The 22,408-nt window shown below is 35.5% G+C and overlaps 1 protein-coding gene across 1 annotated transcript in view; it reads right to left on the minus strand.

The window, feature by feature from the left end:
• Positions 1 to 22,408, minus strand: part of LOC127838638 (potassium channel subfamily T member 2-like) — a 149,648-nt gene that overhangs the window by 83,589 nt on the left and 43,651 nt on the right. The window contains exons 2-3 of the mRNA XM_052366492.1: positions 17,143 to 17,222; positions 11,263 to 11,362 (exon numbers count right to left, since the gene is read on the minus strand). Coding sequence (XP_052222452.1) covers positions 11,263 to 11,362; positions 17,143 to 17,222 — 180 coding nt within the window. The remainder of the gene's footprint in view (positions 1 to 11,262; positions 11,363 to 17,142; positions 17,223 to 22,408) is intronic.

Below are 22,408 nucleotides of genomic sequence, written 5' to 3' on the forward strand. Positions count from 1 at the left end.
CAACTTACTAACTCGCGGCCAGATAGAAAAAAGAGGAGTGAACAACTAAATAAAGAGGAGTGCAATTAAATAAGAGGGCATGAAAGGCCCAAAGTCGCTCACCTGAGAAAACAAGATATTATTGGGACAAATCTTCTGACCAAGTTTCATGAAGATCAGAAAATAAATGTGGCCTCTACAGTGTTAACAAAGTTTTACTATAGCCATATAAGGAAAAATGCCCTGCCCCCCTGGCAGCCATGTCTTTCAACCAACCAGCATCATTTTTAAACTCTTCCAAGATATTGTCGGGATAAATCTTCTGACCAAGTTTCATGAAGATTGGACAGTAAATGTGGCCTCTAAAGTGTTTACAAGATTTAACTTATTCTAAGGACCCGTCTTTAGATCTGCCATAGTCATTAGCACTTTTCTATGGAATTCCATAGAAAATATTATGGAATTCTACGGAAATCAATGGAAATCCATGGAATTTGATGGAATTCCATCCACTTGCCAATTTTCCATCTGAAGCTGTTATGGAATTCCACGGAATCTCGACTAAAATTCCATGCATTTCCACGGAATGTATGGAAAACCCCATGGAAAGTTGGACTAAGCCATTTTTTTCAACGGAAATCGTTATGGAAAATAACTTATACATTTTCTTGGATGGAAATCAATGGAAAATAACTTAGAAAATTTTCGCTGGTTGTCTGAAATGTATTTGTAGTTTAATACATTGTACATGTATGAATTTATTTGCATCATGTATTTTGTATTTAAAAGAAAATGCAATAAAGATAATTATAAATTTGTTCTAGAAAATGGAACAGTTCTGGAACTGTTCCATATTTGTGTACAAAACGTATGTTCTGGAATTGTTCCAAAACAGTTTTTTTAGAATAAATCCAGAACATTTGTGGAAAATGGCTTAGGACTGAAACTGTTCCAATAATTTCAAGAACCTTATTAGAACATTTCAAGGACAAAATATGGTCAAAAATTTCTAAAAATGTTTTAAAATGTAGTTCTAGAACACATCTAGAACGCTTTAAGAACCCGTAAGTTCTACAAAAGTTCTTATGGGGAATAAGAACGCATATAGAACACCTTACATTTACAAATAGCCAAATAGACTTCATAGTAGCGACAGCAGCAGCAGCAGTAGTAGTAGTAGTTGTAGATGTAGTAGCTGTATTAGTAGTAGTAGTTGTTGTTGTTGTAGTAGGTGTTGTTGTTGTAGTAATTGATGTAGTAGCAGTAGTGTTTTTTATATCAGTAGAGGTTGTGGTGGTAGTAGTAGTAGTAGAAGTAGTAGCATAAACAGTTTCTGTAGCAATAGTAGTAGCAATAGAAGTAGCAGCAGTAGTAGCAGTTGTTGCTGTAGTAGCAGTTGTTGCTGCTGCTGTTGCTGCTGTTGTTGTTGCTGCTGTTGTTGTTGCTGCTGTTGTTGTTGCTGCTGTTGTTGTTGCTGCTGTTATTGTTGCTGTTGTTGTTGGTGGTGGTGTTGTTGATGCTGTAGTAATTAAAGTAGTAGTTCTGCAGAAGTAGGATTAGTTGTTACTTTCAAAGCAATTTCTACAAGTTTAAATTCCTTAACCCTGTCCAAGTGGTATACACACTGTTTTTTCTCAATATCAAACTCAGCCAGTCCAGGTTGTCAAATAACAATCTATCTAATAAGCCAAGCATGTGTTGTACATCAGATGTTGGGTATGTTTGCTGCAAATCTATTGGTTATAAGATATAACAGCCTTTTCTAATTGGCTGAATTCAAATACAGAAAGTTTACCTGTTAGATTGAAACATGAAACATGGTGGACAATGTACTGGTTTAACTTGTTAAAATAAAGTTAAAGACATTTAACAAACAGAAGAGTTCATTAGTTTTTCCATTAAAAACACTTTCTTAAAATACTTATGTATTTATATCATTTGGAAAGTGACATGAAATATGGAACAACAACTGAAGGTTTGTGATTTTTATTATTTCTAAATATTCCTTTAAATTTAATCTTCTTATGACATTATTGTAGACCTTTTTATGTGATATTTGAGGTTTTAGTATGGCAAATATTAGTTTAAAAGCAGCTGTCACCCAAATTTTCACTTAGTGGAGTTTGCAGGTTGAAAAAGGAAGTAATAAGACCTATGTGGAGAAATTAATAACGTTGAATATAGTATCGGAATTTTATCATGCAAGGTTATGGAACTGCAGGCTAAGGAAGTTTTTTACTGAGCATGTTGAGCACTCAATGCTCATTAATGGTGTTAATGTTTATTATTATCCCCCGCCATAGGCGCAGGGATATTGTTTTGGCGTTGTCTGTCCGTCCGTCCGTCTGTCCGTCTTTCCATCCGTCCATAGCCATATCTTGGAAGTGCTTTGGCAGATTTCACTGAAACTTGGTATGAGTATGTATATGGATAAGAGGATGATGCATGCCAAATGGCATTGTACACCATTAGTTAATAACAGAGTTATGGCCCTTTGTATCTTGAAAAAATGCTTTTTGTGTGTCCAAGGCCATATCCTGGAAGTGCTTTGGCGGATTTCATTGAAACCTGGTTCGAGTATATATATGGATAAGAGGATGATGCACGCCAAATGGAATTGTACACCATCTGTTAAAAACGGGGTTATGGCCCTTTGTATCTTTAAAAAATGCTTGTTTCAGTGTCAAATATAATACTTATGTGTCCAGAAGCATGTTGGCGGGGGATATCAATTCAACGTTTTTGCTTGTAAATAAAAAATTAAACCAATGGAATTGGTTTTTAGGTATCTGAGTGTGCATTTTCATACCAATAGAATTACACATCATTCTAATTATAGCAATAATAAATTTGTACTAATCATACCAACAAATTAAGTTATGCTTAGTGCTTTGCGATGTATTCACTTCGTTTTTAGTTCTCTTTCTAAAGACCATTTAATAACTTAATATTTAAAACAATTCGTGAATTACGTTCCCTATACATTTTCATTATGTGCTTTAATTACCATTGACCAGTTGATGGAAGATACTGCAGAGTTTGGCAGGGAAATAATCCAACAGCAAAGCGGCTCTTTAAGCGCATTTACCTAGAGGACTTACAGGGCCACAAATTCATGGTAAATATTGTCATGCCCTTGGCTAGATAAGTTATTTAATGTTAACCACCTGAAAGTATTTTGTCTTTTTGGAATTCAATATATTGATCTAAGTCAGTTACACTTTTCTGGATCCTGGGATAACTTTAAACGTTCTAAGTATTTTTTCATGAAACTTGAAACATGAACAGATGACAATAAGGACATTTTGCACGTCATTTCATGTTGTTTATAATGCAAGAATTCTGGTTGCTATGGCAACAAATATATTTAACAAACTTAAAATAGTGAAGTTTAACAGGTAGGGGACCATATTGCTTTGCAATCTCTTGTTATAGTTTGAATGTAAATAACTCTTTGCTTTAGACATTTTTATGATTTTTTATTCTGTAGAGCACATGTGAGCAGTATACAATGTACCTCATACCAAAAAGGACCCGGAGGCAGTGGCTGGTGTTCAATATTCTCAGAAGAAAAGGAAAATGGCAGTGGAAGACCTGGACAAACATTTTTAAAAACTCTAAGCCTCTGTGTTAAGCCTGGCAGTCTGTGGCTGGTGACATGTTTTATTTTGGTTACTTCTTGTATAAAAAAGACCAGTTGTTTATTTTGTGAATTGTATTTTGTGTTTGTTTTTTGTCTTAATTTATTTGTTTTTTTTAAATTTAGGAATTTGAAACTTGGATAATTGAATTAAGTCCGTGTTCAACAGTACTGAGCATAGTATAATAAATAACAAATTTACAACACTTGTTAATTTGTTATGTATTATTATTAACTATGCTCAGTACTTGAATACTGGCTGTCTGCATGGGAATTTGTTTTCTAGAAAGTTGGTTTCAGACTTAAATATTTGAAGTTAACCTTCGGAACTTTTCTAGAATTGTACTGGAACACATCAACTAGAACTGAACTTCTGTTATCATACTGAAAGTGTTCTAGAATTAATAAGGAACAGTTGTTGAACTTTAAAATTTATGAGAAAAAACTATAGAACAATTGTGCGTGATGTGTGTGTGCATGTAATTGTGTGTGTTTATGAACATATGTGAGAAAGGAAGTATACTTGTCATAAGAGAAATGTAAAATTCTACTTCTATGTTTTATATTGTGCCTTTTATAAGATTTTCTTTTCTCACCTGTATATGCGTGCATGTTTATGGATGTGTTTTTGAATGTGTGCATGCATGCCTGTGGTTAAGAGAGTTGGTACTTTAAGAAAATGTAAAACCACTCATTTTTGAATATGTACTGTGACTGCATGTGTGTGGTTAATGATTGATGCCAGATCTTGTTCTTGTTTAACTTCTATGATGAAACCTTTAGTTACATTCACATTTGTTTTTCAAAATCAATAAAATGCCTTTGATCTATAATCTTTTTTATTTTTCTATTTTATTCCAGCTTTTTATTAAATTTCATAGCTTTTCACGGAATTCCACGGCATTCTATGGAATTCCACGGCATTCCATGGAATTCCACGGCGTTCTATGGCGTTCTATGAAATTCCACGGCATTCTATGGAATTCCACGGCATTTTATGGAATTCCATCCCATATCAAGTCCCCCTTCTGTTTTTTTTTCACTTTTCCATTGATTGCTTGGAATCGGATGGAAAGTTAGTGCCAATACTCCACAGAATTCCATCTAACGATTTCCATAGAATTCCATATGATTCCACGGCAGATCTACAGACGGGGAATAAGGAATAAGGAAAATGCCCCGCCCCTTGGCAGCCATGTTTTTCAAGCAAACATAATTATTTTCGAACTCATCCAAGATATCATTGGGACCAATCTTCTGACCAAATTTCATGAAGATTGAACAATAAATGTGGCCTCGAGAGTGTGAACAAGGTTTAATAAAAGCCATATATAGCCATATAATTAAAAATAACCTGCCCCTGGTGGCCATGTTTTTAAAGCAACTAAAACCATTTTCGAACTCATCCAAGACATAATTGGGAAAAATCTTCTGACCAAGTTTCATGATAATATGAAAATAAATGTGGCCTCTAGAGTGTTAACAAGGTTTTACTATAGCCATATACACATGTTACAGGAAAAATGCCCGGCCCCCGTGGTGGCCATGTTTTTCAACCAACCGACATCATTTTCGAACTCGTCCAAGATATTAATGGGATGAATCTTCTGACCAAGTTTCATGAAAATTGGAAATAAATGTGGCCTCTAGAGTGTTAACAAGATTTTACTATAGCCATACATAGCCATATAAGGAAAAATACCCCGCCCCTTGGCAGCCATGTTTTTCGAGCAAAGGTTACCATTTTTGAACTTATCCAAGATATAATTAGGACAAATCTTCTGAGCAAGTTTCATGAAGATCGGAAAATAAATGTGGCCTCTAGAGTGTTAACAAGGTTTTACAATAGCCATATAAGGAAATATGCCCTGCCCCCTGGCGGCCATTTTTTTCAACCAACTGGCATCGTTTTCGAACTCGTCCAAGATATTATTGGATATTATCTTCTGACCAAGTTTCATTTAGATCAGACAATAAATGTGGCCTCTAGAGCGTTAACAAGATTTTACTATAGCCATATATAGCCATTTAAGGAAAATGCTCCGCCCCTTGGCAGCCATGTTTTTCAAGCAAACGTAACCATTTTCGAACTCAACCGTCATATCCAGAAAACACATGTTCTGACCAAATTTCATGAAGATTGGACCAAAAACGTGACTTCTAGAATGTTCACACTATAGATACATAGACACTATACAAACATATAGAGAAAAGTGCTCCACCCCCTGGCGGCCATGTTTTTTTCACCGATCTGGACCATTTTTGAACTCGTCCGAGATATCAATGATACCAATGTTTTGACCAAGTTTCATGATGATTGGGCAAAAATTGTGACTTCCAGAGTGTTCACAAGGTTTCTCTATAGCCATATAAGGAATACTGCCCCGCCCCCTGGCGGCCATGTTTTACAACAGACCAGAACCATTTTTGAACTCAACCAACATATCATTTAGACAAACATTTTGACAAAGTTACATGAAGATTGGGCATCAAATGTGACTTCTACAGTGTTCACAAGGTTTTTCTTTTTTTTTACCTAGTGACCTAGTTTTTGATCCAGCATGACCCAGTTTCGAAGTATCAATGGGACAAATGTTCTGACCAAATTTCATGAAGATTGGACCATTAATGTGGAATCTGGAGTGTTCACAAGGCAAAATGTTGACGCCTCACGACGGACGACGGACAAAAGGCGATCACAAAAGCTCACCATGAGTGTAGCTCACCATGAGCGTGTTGTGCTCAGGTGAGCTAAAAAGAGCGGTGCAGTAAATAAAGGAAGGGTGCATTAAGCAAAAGAGGAGAGGATTATAGCTATCTTGAGATCCCAACTTAGCTAACTGGTGGCCACAAGTTAGTCAGCCAATCAAATTGTTCCACATGGTCGTTTATGGTGATATTTATACAAAGGGAAGTAATCATCAACAAAAGAGGGGAGAATTTTAGCTATCTCGAGATCCAAACTTAGCTAACTCTTGGCAACTAGTTAGCCAGCCAATCAAATTGTTCCATATGGTCGTTCATGCTGATATTTATTCAAAGGTAAGTAATCATCACAGTAAAAGCCCGCTTTGGCCTGCTCATATTTGCATACAGAATATTTGCATATGCTACGCAAAATTTGATTTGCTGACTTACTTGTGGCCACGAGATAGCTAAAATTCTCTATTCTTTTGTTAATGCACCCTTCTTTAATTTACTGCACCACTCTTTTTTTTAATTGCACTCCTCTTTTATTTAGTTTTGCACTCCTCTTTTTTGTATCTTGAGTAACTCGAGGCCACGACATAGCTAACTCATGGCCACGAGATAGTAAGTTATGGCCACGAGATAGAAAAGAGGAGTGCAATTGAAAAAAAAGAGGAGTGTGTGCCATCTCTATACCACCGTAAGTGACATGTCTTAATGTGAACAAAAGTTTTTACTTGTGCGTATTTGCTAACAAAAGCCAATATCGTTCTCAGCATCATCTAAACTACCAACAGCTTTCTTATCATATATCAAATGGTCATTTTGACAGTCATCAGCTTGTGATGCATTAATGTGAGAGGCAAAGTGAAAATGGTTATGTGCAAACAGCATTAAATCAGAACAGCCTGCAAGTAACTTGCAGTCTGTTCAGGTTTTATGCTGTTTGCTGCTCATCAGTATCTAAGAGCTGGAAATGAAGGTTTTACAACTTGAATCTAGTAAGAAAGGTCTTTAATTAAATGTAATTTTTTCAAGAGTCAGCTTAAACCAAAGATGCAGTAAGAAGTTCCATCTACGGCACGGTGTCCCACAAGGAGGAGTCCTGTCCCCGATGCTCTTCCTACTCTTCATCAACGACCTTGTGTCTGAATTACCAAGGGGAGTGAAGGCGATACTTTATGCTGATGATCTTGTGATATGGTGCAAAGAAGAGCATGCTACCACAGCCACATACAGAATGCAAGAAGCAATAGACACGCTTACCGCATGGACTGAAGACTGGTGTGTAATGATAAACAAAGAGAAATCATCCACCACACTATTCACATTGTCATCAAAACAGAAAGCAGGGACGTTGAGGATGGGAGACACTTCTATGACTGAAGCAGACGAGACTACTTACCTGGGAGTCACCTTTGACAAGAGGCAAACGTGGAAGCCACACCTCGTGAAAGCAGAAGGAAAGGCCCGAAGAAAACTTGCAATGATGCGGGAACCACATGGAGGGCAAATGAGCACATACTCAAGACAGTCTACCATGGCACAGTGAGACCCCAACTAGAGTATAGTTCCCCCACAGGGTCTACCACAGCCAAATCCAATCGCCAGACTCTGGATAAAATCCAGTACCAAGCTCTGCGCATCATGACAGGAGCAACCTTCCACACCTTCATGGAAAAGATAACAGGAATACAACCACTTAAAGAAAGTAGAGATGTCAAAATCCTGCTTCAGACAGAGAAGTATAAATGTCTCACGGATCACCCCATGTCAGCCAGAGTTAAAGGGTACACCAAAACTCGAGATCAAGCGTAGCAGCTTTGTACACGAAGCTAAGAAGCTGGACAAGGCCTATGCAACATATTTGACCATCCCCACCACTCTCCTTGGTAAAGAAGACATCGTAGATCCGTTCCAAAATGACCTGTCAAATGTTCCTGTAAGATCCAGTGTTACTCACCTATATCCAGGTAAACAAGAGGATGAGCATATCAGAAAGAGCCACACACTTGCCATGATCGATGACCAGTACCCAAGGGAGGCATGGACTCATGTCTACACAGACGGTTCTGCCACTAGAGCAGTCACAAATGGAGGTGCTGGCATCGTCATTCTGTACCCATCCGGAAAACGAGAAACACATCATGCAGCAACCGGAGCACACTGTAGCAATTACAGAGCAGAGACTGAAGCTCTCATGAAGGCAATCTCAATGATTGAAGACTCGACTGAAGCTGTCAACTCGGTAGTCTTCCTTACAGATGCCATGTCTGTATTAGAAGCCCTGACCAACAACAAGATTCTTCAGCTTGCAAACACCTTACAAAGAATCAGCACCAACCTAAATGTGGATCCCAGCACACTGTGGAGTGGCCGGAAATGATGATGCTGACCAACTGGCAAAACAAGGTGCTCAGTAAGAACAGCCACCTGTGCAAGTAAGCTACAAGGAGAAAGTTGCCATCATTAAATCACTTACCAGGCCAAGACAAGAGGTAGATGCATATCACCTCCTAAGCAGAGCAGAGCAAGTGATAATGGTCAGACAACGATGACGGCACAACAGACTCAATGCACACATGCATTAGAAATACAGACTGGCCCCGTCACCGACCTGTCCGTGTGGTAAAGAAGACCAAACAGCTGAACACACCCTCCAAAGATGCAAACGTCACGACCAGGAGGGAGCTTCAAAGTGGCCCCAGGACACATCCCTCCACCAAAAACTCTATGGAGACGTGGATGACCTGATACATACCACATCATTAATCAAAGAAACTGGCGTGATCGTGTAGAGCGAACGCCAAGAAGAAGAAGAAGAAATGTAATTTTTTAAGGGACCACACATGCGTCAAAATATGTATCTAAGTTGTAAAGGTTTAAATATGTAAAAGGGTCATCAAATGAGAGCAGTTTGCACAAGCTGTATCATCCTTAGTTCTTGAAAGCAATATGCAAGTTATACACTTTGAACAGGCATTCGGTCTAGTTTTCTTTAAATCATGTTATTTTTAAACTGTTGGATGAAGTAACAGCTCAAACCAGACCTTACCAATACAAGCATGTACATACTAACTATCATTGTGATAGATAAGTCAGGCTCATTTGCAAGTGGGTCCAACAAATGAACTAATCTTTATCTCTGGCAGATACTTGTTAAATAACAATAGAATCAATTACTTGAAATACTGAATTACTAAACAAACACAACTGATTTCTACATGTACAATAATCATGGCAGAATACTTGTTATGCTGCATCTGTGTATTAATTAAATTAACAGAAAATCATTGATAACATTTGGAGATTTGCTTCAATTCTATTTGCATTGCTATCTAATTCCTTGGTGAAATTTTAAACCTTTGCAATGCTCAGGCTACAAAAATGACAAAAAAGAGTATTTCCTCATTAAGTTATGGCTAATCAATTGGAAAATGTGTGAATGAAAAAAATACTACCGTAAAAAGTTGTGTATAAGGCGCACTTTTTTACCCCAAAATTTCATTTTAAAAACTTGATGCGCGTTATGCACAACAACAGCCATGCCAAGACATTTTTTCGCTGTCAGTTACCCAGTAGCGGTAATTCGCATCATTCTGTTTTCCGGTGTTTTAACTGTAACTATGATAATAATAGTGTTATATTGACGATCTGAATAAGATGAACAAACATTATAAAGTTAACATATATATTTTCTATCTTTTTCAGGTACGTACAGAGCATTGAAATCAAATAAATTTGAAGAAGAGAATGAAAAACGAGGAAGCCATTTTTATTTAAATGTTATTGTTTACTTTTCCCACAATATTATACCCTACTGTACTAGGGTTACACAATTTATTTGGGGGCACTTGTCGATTTACAATAGTATGTCGGCAAGGTATTTCCCGATATATTTAAGATTATTTTTCTTGCTTTTCAAATGTGTTAATAAAATTGATGCTGTGTTTGTTTACACGTTTTCATACGTCTTGTCAAGATTGAGGATGTGATTATTGAGCAATTTGCGTCACCTGTCAAGTTTTGTGTAGCTGGGCTATTATCAAAACATGCGAACCGGCAAACGGCTTCACACCTCCATTGTTTGTTTATCGCCGGTAATGTCGTGATGGTGTTGAGAAGTTTGAGTCGTTAAAGTCTCCTGTCAATTTTAGACACTCGAAAAGAACGCATGATATCGGCATTGTAAATAAAACGCGCGGTTGTGAATTAGTCATGCATGAATAACCAGTCGACAATATCTATCAATAATGTCAGTTTCTTAGTTATAACTAATCCATCCGTTATGTGTACTCCACGATAAAATCGTGGACAGTTACTTCGGAGACATATGATGAAAACCTTGATGGTATCCTCGTGGAAAGTGTGCATTTCATGCATAATTCATTTAAATCCAAACATTTATTTTTACGCATAATATGATTTAAAAAAAACACCAACTAGTTGTATCGTTATCGTCTTAAAAATAATTTATAATTGAAGCAATAAAAGAATAAGTAAGATCGGCAATGTAAATATAACGATTTTCAGTTAGCCTGCGGTACGGAATTTTTCCCCCGATTTTTTTGCTTCAAAAACTTTTTTTCCCGATTTTTTAGCTTTAAAAAGTAGATGCGCGTTATACATAAATGCGCGTTATACACAACGTTTTACGGTACTAGATAGAAATAAGTTATAAGAAAAACAATTTTGCTAGTAAAAGCAATGAAACAGCACTTGTTTATTATTTCATTGATTTCAAGTGATAATCAGCCATTAGGTAAAAATACTTCTAAAAGTTTTGTTTAGCCAGAAATTTTATTTTGCTTTGTTTGAATATATTGCATATATTCTTTAATGAATCTAGGACATTTTTGATGAACATGGTCATTTTGTCAATCTGTGAAAAAAAGTCCCTTAAAAATCAATGATCTATTGAATATCCTCTACATTTGGGGAAATTGAATACTCACCAATTTGGAGGCAAGAAAGATGTGTCCGAGAGCACACGCACCACATACAGGACACACGTTAATAACTTGATAACAAGGTTGAAGATTCGAATACGCAAACCTGAAAAATTAGATTAGAAATAATTTAGGTTGAAGATACAAATTTGAAAATCTGGAGCCTCAATGATGATATAACATAAGTTTGAAATTGCAAACCTTGAACAGTATAATCTGGGACTATGCTGTTTGCACATGCATTAAGCCCAATTTTCCATGAGAGTGGCTCAGTTATATGAAACAAGTTGCAATAATTGTGTTAATGAACTTCTATGTTGAAAAAGGGGCATAACTTTTGTAATTTTAAGGTACATGTATTAAAGGCAGACATCCATGGTGCATCCAGTGTACCTCCTCCAACTTGTTGCAGGTACCAGTATAAACATTTTAGTTGTATTAATTACCTATGTAAAACAATTCTTATATAAAATAACATGACCCTGGCAATTATTACTACCCATAATAAATAGTCAGGAGAGATTTAATAGTCTATTCATTTATATTTCATGGCCAATTAAATATATATGTTAGCTGCTTTCATAAGTCCTTGAGAAATTTATTAGGTAGGCGGGTAATTGACATTACATTTAATGGACAAAACATTTTAATGAGCAGAATATTACTTTTCTGTCTGCAGATAATTGACTTCAAATTACTTAACAGCAGAACTGCATTGCTTAAATAGTATGTGTGAGAATTGTAGCACTTGTATTTGTATTTTATGAACTTAAATTGTCATGGTTACAGAACATACAACAAAATAATAGTGCTTTGTGCATTTGTCAGTGTTTAAATTGGCTCCGTACGTCGACAAATCTTATTTGTTTGCCTACCAGTCTGCAAGTACGACTCACTTGTTCAATATTTTTTGCAAAGTCTTTGTGATAATTTAGGTAATTAATTTTTTTGTTCAAAAGGTGAAGAGTCCATGGACCATTTTAAAAATAAGCCAACATATCACAACAAATTATCATAAAACAAATAATCTGAGCAAGTCTTCATTATAATTGGGCTAAAACTATGATGTCGAGAGTGTTCTCAAGTTTGCAATATAGCCTTTCAAGACAAGTGTCCATAGAGCACAGATGCACTTCTTTTGTCTCAAAACTCTGCTTTTGTCAAGAACACATTTTTTTCATGGCAAATTTGAATATTCGACCTCTAAGTTTGACCTTGACCTTTGAGGTTATGAGTCCCTGACACTGAGTTTCCTCATGGTAGTCATTGGTGGTAAATAATCTTAAAAATGCATTGTAAAATGACACAGAAATACAGCCTGGACCACTTTTTTTGTTGTTCAATTTGATTTTGACCTCTTAAGTCTGACCATGACCTCTGAGGTAGGTAGACAGGATTAACACACAAAATGCCTTAGTGTGGTCATTAGTGTTAAATATGTTAAAATAGCATGATAACTGACAATTTAGTTACAATCAAGGCAAGCATTTCTATGACCAAGTTGACCTATTATTGTGACCTAATAGTTATAATACAAATCATTAAATGTATGCAATCCTAACCTGAATTTACACATATTTGTCTAATTGAAATGAGAACTATACTTAACTTTATTGGGTTGAAGTCTGGGACTTCTTTTTTGTGTTGTTTAATGTAGTTTTACTGTATAAATATACGTTTCTGTTAAATGAATTCAGCAAGTCTCAGGTACAAATAGTTGTAATCTGGATCCTCACAATAGAGGATCAAAGCGCTGAGGGCGCTGAATTTGTTCGCTGTTGTATAATCTTAGACGCAACTCAGTTTTTAAAATTATGTTATAGCTTTTTATATCGCAAGTTTAAAATGACCACAACCCATTCAAATTTATAAAGAGTGTGTCTTAAAGCACAGGTCGAGATGTGTTTTTTTTCAAATCATTAATAAAAGAGATAATTTAAGCTTCATTTTAGGAATACATGGCTTAATGCATATGCATTAATTGTCATCCCAGTACCAGAAACTCTCTTTAAACGAAAAACACCACAATATCAGAAAGTGTCGTCCTTGATTAGCCTGTGCACATTGCACAGGCTTATCAGTATGCACAGACTAATCAGTGTGCACAGGCTAATCTGGGACACCACTTATTTGACATGCATTAGGCCCCGTTTTCCCTGAAAGCAGCTAATATGTACAGATTTCAATGATAAACACTAGACTGGCCAACATTGTCTTACAAGCTGTTAAATACTTTTGAATACATACACACTATGAAGTGTACCAGTAGGAACTATAAACAGGCAAATGCGGCGGTTAGAGCAGACGCTCCTAGCATTTGTCGTCTGCTTAATTTTACTGCACTTATCCATACAGGCAGTGGTTACGGTTCCTAGCGTACTTAACGCAGACTGACTTGCAAAAATGCCTCTACATTATTTGTGAGCTAACGCTCACAAAAAAACAAGAGGGTCAAGATGGCCCTAGTTCGCTCACCTGAGAGGAGTCGGTTCATTCAATCTTTACCAAACGTCAAACTTGACCTAGATATTGTCCAGAAAACATCCCAGTCAATTTTCGTCATTATTGAACCAAAACTCTGGCATATGGAATGATTTTGTTTTTGTAAGATTTGACCTGGTGACCTATATTTTGAGTAGACCCCACTTACCAAACATCAAACTTTGCTTACAAAAATAAATATTATGACAAAGATTCATAAAATCTGACACAAATTGTGACCTCTAGAGTGTTTACAAGGATTTTGTATAATATAATGAAAATTTGGACAATCTAAGGGCAATAATTATGGCATTAATTATGTGATATATATATATAACCAATCTTTTCACCAAGTTTCATGATGATTGGGCAAAAAATGTGACTTCTAAAGTGTTCACAAGCTTTTTTTACTATATAAATATAAGAAAACTGCCCCCTCCCCTGGCAGCCATCTTATTCAACTGACCAGAACCATTTTCAAATTCAACTCTCATATCAAGGAAACAAATGATCTGACCAAATTTCATGAAAATTGGGCCAAAAATGTGACTTCTAGCGTGTTCACATGTTTTCACTATATACACATAGAGAAAAATGCCCCGCCCACTGGCGGCCATGTTTTTTCACCGATCTGAACCATTTTCAAACTGACGTCCGAGATATCAATTAAACCAATGTTTTGACCAACTTTCATGATGATTGGGCAAAAATTGTGACTTCTAGAGTGTTCACTTGTTTTCACTATATACATATAGAGAAAAATGACCCGCCCACTGGCGGCCATGTTTTTTCACCGATCTGGATCATTTTCGAACTTGGCCGAGATATCAATAAAACCAATGTTTTGACCAACTTTCATGATGAATGGGCAAAAATTGTGACTTCTAGAGTGTTTACAAGGTTTCTCTATAGCCAAATAAGAAAAACTGCCCCCCCCCCCCCTGGCAGCCATCTTATTCAACTGACGGGAACCATTTTCAAACTCAACTCTCATATCAAGGAAAACAAATGTTCTGACCAAATTTCATGAAAATCGGGCCAAAAATGTGACTTCTAGAGTGTTCACATGTTTTCACTATATACATATAGAGAAAAATGACCCGCCCACTGGCGGCCATGTTTTTTCACCGATCTGGATCATTTTCGAACTTGGCCGAGATATCAATAAAACCAATGTTTTGACCAACTATCATGATGAATGGGCAAAAATTGTGACTTCTAGAGTGTTTACAAGGTTTCTCTATAGCCAAATAAGGAAAACTGCCCCCCCCAGCAGCCATGTTATTCAACTGACCGGAACCATTTTCGAACTCAACTCTCATATCAAGGAAACAAATGTTCTGACCAAATTTCATGAATATTGGGCCAAAAATGTGACTTCTAGAGTTTTCACAAGTTTTTACTATATACATTTAGAGAAAAATGCCCCGCCCACTGGCAGCCATGTTTTTTCACCGATCTGGATCATTTTCGAACTTTTCCTAGATATCCATAAAACCAATGTTTTGACCAACTTTCATGATGATTGGGCAAAAAGTGTGACTTCTAGAGTGTTTACATGGTTTCTCTATAGCCAAATAAGGAAAACTGCCCCGCCCACTGGCGGCCATGTTTTTCAACGGACCGAAACCACTTTTGAACTCAACCAACATATCATTAAGACAAACATTTTGACAAAGTTACATGAAGATTGGGTATAAAATGTGACTTCTACAGTGTTTACAAGTTTTCTCTTTTTTTTGACCTAGTGACATACTTTGTGACCCGGCACAACCCAGTTTCGAACTCGACCTAGATTTCATTGGGTCAAAGCTTCTGACCAAGTTTCATGAAAATCGGACAATAAATGTGGCCTCTAGAGTGTTTACTTACAAATGTGGACGGACGGACCGACAGATGACGGACAAAGACCAGTCACAAAAGCTCACCTGAGCAATCAGGTGAGCTAAAAACCTATCTAATATCTAGATGCAAACAAAGCTGTCCCAGTTTTAGCACCAGTGATAGTTTCCTTCAAATAATAATGCTTAATATGTTTTTTCATTGTGAAAGGATTTTATATATGCAAGCCTTGTTTGTACCTACAGCTTAAGTCTGTTTATCACCAAATATACACCATTTTTAAGTAAGTCTATTTACTAAAATCAATGCCACTTCTTAAGTGCCAGATCATGGCTAAACATGTGTCCCCCATAATAAACCTTAACTCTAACTTCCATTAACTAATTATCTTATTCAAATTTGCAGACAGGCAAGTTAGAAGTACCATTAAGTCATTATCTGTTAAAAGGGATACATATACGAAAGGAAACATATTAGGCACTAAATATGCATTATTTGTCTCATATAAATGAACCAGGTAATAAACTCCAGCACTTTTCAGGTGACATGTACTTCAATAATGTTTGATTTTATCTGTGTTTTCTGTGTATGAAAATGAAACTGGAATGATGCACTGAGAAACTCAAACCTGTATGAACTATTTACCAGTGATGAGCTAGCAAAAGTATTTGTACTTTGTCAACAAAATATAATTCAATTGCAAAAGTGCCATTTATTCTAATGAAATGATTTTGGATTATTAACATAAAATCTAATTAATTATGAGTTTTAAGAAATGCATGTGATGTTAAAAAGGACTTGACATGAGTTATATATATACTAATATAACTTATGAAAATATGTTAAATTTTTGTGTTTGTCCACTATACACTATAAAATTAACCTCCTGAATAGTCAGTCCATTTCCCCTCTAAATTGAAATCCCTCTAAACAAGAATTATTTCATAGTTCCAGTTGCCTCCTGTTTAGAGGGGTTCCACTGTTACTTGCTTAATGTTGGTACAAACAAAGCATACATTACTGACTTAATGTTGTTATTATGAAAGTGTTAAACTTTATAACCTACTAAATGTTTGTATGATCAAAGTCTATATAACTTACTTAATATTCGTATGATTAAAACAGTATATAACTTACTTAATATTGGTATGATGAAAGTGTATACAACTTACTTAATGTTGGTATAATCGCAGTGTATAATACCTTAATAATTAATGTTGGTATAACCAAAGTGTACATAATTGACTTAATGTTGGTATGATCGAAGTGTTTATAACTTACATAACATATGTATTACGAAAGTGTATACAATTATTACTCCATTTACTATAGAATCATCACTCATTTACTATAGAATCATCACTAGCTATCTAATGTAAGGATAACTAAGTACCAAGTTGATATTATTTGACTGCCTGCAATGTGTGTTTTTGTATTTTGGTTGGTACAATGTACATTACTTAAAAAGTCTGGAGAGTCTAATTTTGAAGGTATTTACACAATGGGCTTTAAGAACGAGAGAAGTTTACCTTGTTGAACCCAGCAATGCAATTTTGTACTCACTTGAGCGTTGGTTTTTGATGAAATACAGCTGCAGCCTCTCTTTAAATGACTTCTCATTTGTGAAAAACTCCACACGCACTCTGAAAATATAACAAAATTCTATCATGTACTATCTATATAAATAAACTCTATAATGTACTCTATACATCACAATATTTTATAGGCAGGGTTCGACATAAAGGCACGTCTGAACTTCATTGTCTAGTACGATTGTCCGGCTAGTAAATCTGCATTAAGCTTGTCCAACTCTTCATGTTAAAAAAAAAGCTGTGATCATGGGCTCCCCCTGTTGTTCGCCAACTTTGCAGTTGGTGAAAGTTTTGCAATTTTGGAAATTACAATAATTCTTTGGCAAATGTAGTGCCGTTCTAGATGATAAACTTTTTTAATTGTACACTGAACTTGGCGCCACAGTGTTATTGACCTGAGTTTTAGATTTAAAATTCATACGCAGTCTGCGGATCAACAACGGCCTGAACTGGTTATAGAAACACAGCATTGCTGTATTTTTGTAACTAGCTATGTCATATTAATCATTAGGTTATTAATTAGATTTAAATATCCACACTCTAATATCAATCTGGATTAAAATAACAATAATATTAATTAAAATAAATTGAAAGGAAACGTTATTTAGTTTGTGTGATAAGATTGTGTGAATTTTATGAACAGAAACCATACCAGTTAATGCAGAATACTAGTACCATGAAAAACAACAACAGTCGTATTCACATATCTAAACGCACTTGAAATAAATGTTTGCCTGTTATCTATTAGACTAATTATGGCTGATAAGCATAAATAATGATTGATCAACACAGATAAAACAAGATTTCAAAGCAAGATAAAAGATCATTTATCCCCAATCTTTAATACCAAAGACTACTTCTAAATATATCTACATGACCAAGCGCACTGTGTTAACATTCTAAATGATGAACTTCATATGTCCAAGTCCGCAGTTCATACTTTCGCACACTTTTATTGATAACAATAGACACTATCATAATTCAGCTATAACATTCAAACTTGGCACAGTTGCAAAATCAACCGAATCAAAACTCTTATTGCAAAAAGGTTCAGACTAGTTATACAGCTACTGTTGCTCAGCGTGTGATGAGAATGGTTCATTCATAAAGGAGGCAGAGTTCTTCTGTGAACAATGTTCCAGCACATGTGTGCAACTTCACAACCAGTTGTTCAACAAGCACAGTTTAGAAGGACAAATGGAACTAAAGAAACGGAAGGTTACCAAGTCTACAGTGGACGTGCTGGAGAAATGCCCGCTACACAAGGATGAAATTGCTGTATATTTTTGCACATACCCCCTTTCGGTAGGCAAGGATATGAATGCTAGATTATTCTGCGAAATTCACCATAAAATTGTGTGTCATTACAACTGCCTTCTGACTAACAGTGCTCCATCTAGGCCTAAATTGAAGGGCGCCCCGCCCTGCCCTCCCGAACCTCCGCCCTGCCCTTCCTAGGTCACCCCCCTTGCCCTTAAAAATTTTTTTTTTTTTTTTTTTTTTACATATGATGATAAATACATCTCTTATTACAATACATTGTAATTAATTTATTCCTCATTGTAGACACTATATTTGAATTGTTTAATAATAATGGGAATAATATATTCTGACAGTTATTAATAAAATATAAATTATCATGCAAGAGGAAGCATTCCAGAAATGCCCGCGCGCTCGAAAGTGCCCTTTTGACAAAATACTGCGCGTCCAAATTGCCCTTTTGACAAAAAAGCCCCCCCTGCCCTTTTCAAATCCTAGCTGCAGCTGACTGACTAAACATCAGTAAGATTTCACAGGTCTAAAAATTGTATAAGTGTTCTTTAATTGTGATTATAATTATAATGATAAAAATGACATTCATATGACATCATAAAGATTGTTAATTTGATATGGCATCATATAGATTGTTAATTTGATATGACATCATGTAAAAATTTTATTTGATACAATATCATATAGATTGTTAACTTGATATGACATTATATACATGTAGACTGTTAATTCGATATGGCATCATATAGACGGTTAATTTGATATGATATCATATAGATTGTTAATTTGATATGACATCATGTAGATTGATAAGTTACCATATCTACATATCCAATATGAATTACATTCCAAGATCCCTTATATTGGATCTTATTGTCATTTCCTGGCAATATGGAAACAGCATACAACCAGAACAGGATGACTTGTCTTAAAAGGTAATTATTGAGAATATAGCATGCTATGAAGTAAAATGAAATGATAAGAGAAGCAAGATGTGTTATAGTGTATTGTGTTTATAGGTTTGGGCAGATTTTTCATGGGGTAAAAGATGGTTTTATTTTAAGTTTTCACTATGGTCAACACGAACAGTTGCTGCAATTGACAAACAGCTCCACAACTGCTCATTTTAAACTGGAGCATAACTTCACCATTAGGGAAATTGGCCTAAAAAAATTGTTGTTTTCTTATTTGCAACTATCACAGACAAAGAAATAAAGCTATGCATTGATATATTAAATAAAAAACCCAAGTTCAAGGACACATATCTCAGCAACAAACAGCATGACATACACAAACAAGATTGTGTTTGTCAGAAACACTATGTCCCCTTTTGCGCTGCTTTGAAGCTATATATTTGACCTTTGACCTTGAAGGATGACCTTGACCTTTCACCACTCAAAATGTGCAGCTCCATGAGATATATATGCATGCCAAATATCAAGTTGCTATCTTCAATATTGCAAAAGTTATTGCAAATGTTAAAGTTGGCGCAAACCAACCAACAGACCAACAGAGACCGTCACCAACAGACCAACCAACCAACCAACAGACAGGGCAAAATCAAAATGTCCCCCACTATAGTGGTGGGGGACATAAAAACGTCTTTCAATTCTTCATACTTTAAACACACTCTGATAATATTTTGTGTTTGATACGCAGAAAAGTATTCATGACACAACATACATATGGACACATGGACAATGATGAAAGTATCCAAAATTTACCAAAGTTCAAGGGCACAGAACTATTGGACAAATATTGCAACATACATAAAATAAAGTTTTGCACTTATACATTAGGATAAACACTGCTTTAAAATTTTTATTTGATACAAAGACAACTGTTAGACGATAGCATGTTTAATGATGTGAAAGTATCAGATATTTGTTCAAGGGGCCATTGAAGGACCATTACAGAGTGAACAGGCTAATCTGGGACGACACTTTACGTACATGCACATACATAAAGCCTGTTTTCCCAGAGCACAGCTCAAATATTTATTGGTCTGCTTGTCTTCTCACCTATCTGTGCCCGCAGGCTGTAGAAACTGGGGCACCTTCTCCACCCCACTTTCCAATGAAGAGTCAAAGTCCCAATGCGGCCCCTCACAAGGTGTCGAGGGTAAAGAACGATCGAGATTCCGATCATACTTACTACTTGACTGCGTAAAAAATACTCCATCTTTAATCCGCCAGCCACTTTCTTTATTACAGCTTTCACTTTCTGACTGTGAATGGGTAAAGTTTTGTAGCTGGTCAGTCATTTTTACCTACTTCTTTTCCAGCTAAGTTTTGTGTGTATCAAGAATTTTTAGCTTTATAGCTAATATTAGATTATCATACACATGCCAACATAAAAAGAGTTTCTTTTTACATTATTTATTTTGCTATTTTCTTGCTGTTCAACAGAAAAGAAGATTAAGTAGTTTTGCATTTTTAAATATCGCTGTATATATTCTAGATACATGGTACATATGGTACCTTTCATGCTGGTTTAATATACTTGTGTAGTTGCTTTAAAAAAGGTGTTTGTCATTTATGATATGCATCACTCCACTTGTTTAATTTCATTAATTTGATATTCAAATATATATCCTAATCATTATTAATCAATTTATTTTCAAGTAGATTTTTTACTTGCTCCAGTCTCTTCTTTGTTTTGATGTTGTATTATTTGTTTGAGAAAGAGTTTACTTTTCTTAGTTGCACTTCAAATGAAGATGTTCATTTAACATGTTTTATTTCCAATAATTAAATTTACCCAGACATTATGATATTTTAACCTATTAAGATTTCTGTGTTCTTCAATATCTTTTAAAGAATATCCTTCCATTGCCAATGAAGCTCTTCAAAAGAAGGTTTATAATTTCCACAAACCAATCCACAAATGTAATTTAATCGTCTGCAGGTAGTGATTGATTTTGCAACAGTTATATCATTTAAGGGCATAAAATATTCATAAGAATTACTTTGGCAACCATGATACTTTCAAACAGCAATATTCACAACAAATAACAGTTACTGTATTCACAATTTTTAAAAACACATAAAATATAATCAATCCCAATCTACTGTTGCAATGCACATAATGAATAATTTATAACTTCAGAAAATTGTATGAATCATGAGTGCATTATCCTATACCATAAATTGTTCATGATAAAACAGCTTTCATTTGAATTGAAGTAGAATACGAACTGTCTGAATATATAGACAAGAGCGCCCTCGGTCCTAGGGGGCTCACCTGAGCCCTTAAAGAACTAAATTGTTTTGGGCAGGTTTTGTGAAATTTTAGCTACCTTTCTTTAAAGAGCCAAGATGTCATAAGAACACATGATCTGACCAAGTCTCATGGTGACCGGCAGAGCTCCAGATAAGGTTTTGTGAAATTCTTAAATTACTACCAGATTTTCAAAAAGAATTCTTAACTCTGAAATTTTATTCTTAACGTTACTACTAAGTTTTGGAAAATAATTCTTATTTTTTCTAAATGACCTAAAATAAATAATAATGGTTATTTTCATGCAAAAAAAAATCAAAATAAACATACTAGCAACTTTATTTATACGAGTTCAACAGTGTCTTTTCAGTATTATGCAATTTTATTTTTCCAATACCTTCATATGGCCAAACTGTGTTTAGATGAATTTTTACATATTTCACATTTAAAACGGGTCTCCCCTTCAATCTTTTCAACGATTAGCCACGGGACTTGTCCCTTTCACTCGTTCAATGTTTTTTTGTGTTTAAGTTTGGACCCGTCGTGTCGCGTTTTTGTTTAGCTTTTCCGACCGTGTCGGCAACTGAACATACAACATCGTATAAGATCTTTTCTATAATGTCTTTCTAAACATTTACCTTCGGCTCACTTTGCGTACAATATGTTAAAAGCGTGTTTTGGACGCTTTGCAGTTTTTCAGGACGCTCTCTGGGCGCCGCCATTGTTTTTGACAGATAGACTGTATA

The sequence above is a fragment of the Dreissena polymorpha genome, chromosome 7 (genome assembly GCF_020536995.1).
Source record: "Dreissena polymorpha isolate Duluth1 chromosome 7, UMN_Dpol_1.0, whole genome shotgun sequence".
Classification (NCBI taxonomy): Eukaryota; Metazoa; Mollusca; class Bivalvia; order Myida; family Dreissenidae; genus Dreissena; species Dreissena polymorpha.